The sequence below is a fragment of the Geospiza fortis genome, unplaced genomic scaffold (genome assembly GCF_000277835.1).
Source record: "Geospiza fortis unplaced genomic scaffold, GeoFor_1.0 scaffold3004, whole genome shotgun sequence".
Classification (NCBI taxonomy): Eukaryota; Metazoa; Chordata; class Aves; order Passeriformes; family Thraupidae; genus Geospiza; species Geospiza fortis.
This window is the reverse complement of record NW_005055087.1, coordinates 8247-10632: the sequence shown is the minus strand read 5'-3', so window position 1 is coordinate 10632 and position 2386 is coordinate 8247. Positions and strand designations below refer to the sequence as shown.

Genomic DNA, 2386 nt, shown 5'->3' with positions numbered 1-2386 from the left:
GTGTCACCTCAGTGTCCCCAGTGCCCCCGTGTCACCCACAGTGCCACCCCAGTGCCAGCCCCACGTCACACACAGTGTCACCCAGTGTCACCCACAGTGTCACCCCTGTGTCACCCACAGTGTCCCCCACAGTGCCAGCCCCGTGTCACACACAGTGTCACCCGTGTCACCTCAGTGTCCCCAGTGCCCCCGTGTCACCCACAGTGCCACCCCAGTGCCAGCCCCGCGTCACACACAGTGTCACCCAGTGTCACCCACAGTGTCACCCATAGTGTCACCCCTGTGTCACCCACAGTGCCACCCACAGTGTCACCCACAGTGTCACCCACAGTGCCAGCCCTGTGTCACACAGTGTCACTTCCCAGTGTCCCCAGTGCCACCCTCAGTGTCCCCTGCCACCCCCTGTGCCACCCCATGTCCTCTGTGCCACCCCTCAGTGTCCCTTGTGCCAGCTCTGTGCCACCCACAATGCCAACCCCACTGTCCCCTGCCACCCCCCAGTGCCACCGGTCCATTGTCCCACAATCCCCACTGGGTGCCCCTTGCCAAAAGTGGGGGTGGCACCAGAGGCGGGTGACAGCCCTGCCCCCCCGTGTCCCCCCAGCCGAGGACGAGATGGAGACGGAGCTCCGGGCGTCGGCGTCGGCCTCCGAGGCTGAGGAGGACACGGGGACGTCCAAAAAGGAGGTGACAGAGGGGACAGTGGGGGACAGGCCACCCCCCACCCGAATTGGCACCCCTGGGGGAGGGGGGGGTCCCATGGGTGCCCCAAATTTCCCGGGGGAGGGGTCGCGGATGGGTTTGTTTGGGAGGGGGTTTGGGTGGCTCTGGGGTCACCTGTGTCATTGTGATCTCACCGTTGTCCCCTCTCTTGGTGGCCATGGGTGGGCTTGGGTCACTTTGGGGTCACCTCAATGTCCCTTTTTGTCCCCCCACCTGTGGGAGTCAGGCCCCCTCTGGGGTCACCCCAATGTCCCTTTTCTGTCCCCTTACTGGGGGGATCTGTCCCCTCTCAGTGCCACCCCAATGTCCCCATTTTGTCCCCACCAAGTGCAGGAGGTGTGGCTCACTCTGGGGTCACCTGTGTCACCTTCCTGTCACCTTTGTCCCCTCTTCTGCCGTCCCATTGGGGATTCCTCTTTGTCCCCCCAGTTAGAGGGACCTGTCCCACATCGCTGTCCCCTCGCTGTCCCCTCGCTGTCCCTTTCTGTCCCCCCAATTAGAGGGACCTGTGCCACCTCCATGTCCCCTCACCCCCCCCGTGGGGACCCCGAGCCCCCCCCCGGGGACGCCCCCGAGGTGGAGATCGAGTACGTGAGCGAGGAGCCCGAGATCTACGACCCCAACTTCGTCTTCTTCAAGAGGATCTTCGAGGCCTTCAAGGTGACACCTCGGGGCGGTGGTGGCACCTTTGGGTGCCAGGGGTCACCCCTTGGGTGGGAGGGTCACTCCAGTGTCACCCCTGGGTGCTGCTGACCTGTGTCCCCTATCCTCTGACCCTGTTCCTTCTCCCTGACCCCTGTCCCCTCTCCCTGACCTTGTCCCCTGGGTGTCGCTGACCTCTGTCCCCTGACCCTGTCCCCTGACCCCTGTCCTTGTCCCTGATTCCTGTCCCCTCTCCCTGACCCTGTCCCCTGGGGACTTTCGTCCCCTGATCTCTGTCCCTGTCCTGTCGCCCTGTCCTGGTCCCCATCCCTGTCCCCTGACCCTATTCCCTGACCCCTGGGTGTCCCTGTCCCCTGTCCCTGTCCCCATCCCTGACCCTGCCCCTGTCCCTGTCCCCATCCCCGTCCCTGTCCCCTGGGTGCCCCTGTCCCCTGTCCCTGTCCCATGCCCCCATCCCTGACCCTGTCCCCATCCCCGTCCCTGTCCCCTGGGTGCCCCTGTCCCCATCCCCGTCCCTGTCCCCTGGGTGCCCCTGTCCCCATCCCCGTCCCTGTCCCCTGGGTGCCCCTGTCCCTATCCCTGTCCTCTGTTTCCTGTCCCCTGGGTGCCTCTGTCCCCATCCCCGTCCCTGTCCCCTGGGTGCCTCTGTCCCCATCCCTGTCCTCTGTTTCCTGTCCCCTGGGTGCCTCTGTCCCCATCCCCGTCCCTGTCCCCTGGGTGCCCATCACTGTATCACAGGACGTCACAAGCTTTCACACTGAATGTAGGGATTTTGGTGGCTGTGGAAAGCATTGCTACAGATATGTAAGATTGAAAAGTTAGTGGTTTTTGCTGAAGGAGGAGGTGAAGAAGGACAAGGAGAAGGAGCCGGAGCGGGCGGAGCGAACCGAGAGCGCCGGGGCCCCCCGGAAAAAGGGACCCGAGGATGGCACCAGGGGCAGCGACGGGGACAGCTCCGAGGATGAGCAGGGGACACTGGGGACAGCACCCACGACGAGCA

The 2386-nt window shown here is 64.4% G+C and overlaps 1 protein-coding gene across 1 annotated transcript in view; it reads left to right on the top strand.

The window, feature by feature from the left end:
• Positions 1 to 615: 615 nt before the first annotated feature.
• The window catches only part of SF3B2 (splicing factor 3b subunit 2), a gene marked incomplete at its 3' end in the record, with an annotated part of 4528 nt that continues 2757 nt past the window's right edge, over positions 616 to 2386 (top strand). The window contains exons 1-3 of the mRNA XM_031065710.1: positions 616 to 702; positions 1153 to 1383; positions 2218 to 2355. Coding sequence (XP_030921570.1) covers positions 616 to 702; positions 1153 to 1383; positions 2218 to 2355 — 456 coding nt within the window. The remainder of the gene's footprint in view (positions 703 to 1152; positions 1384 to 2217; positions 2356 to 2386) is intronic.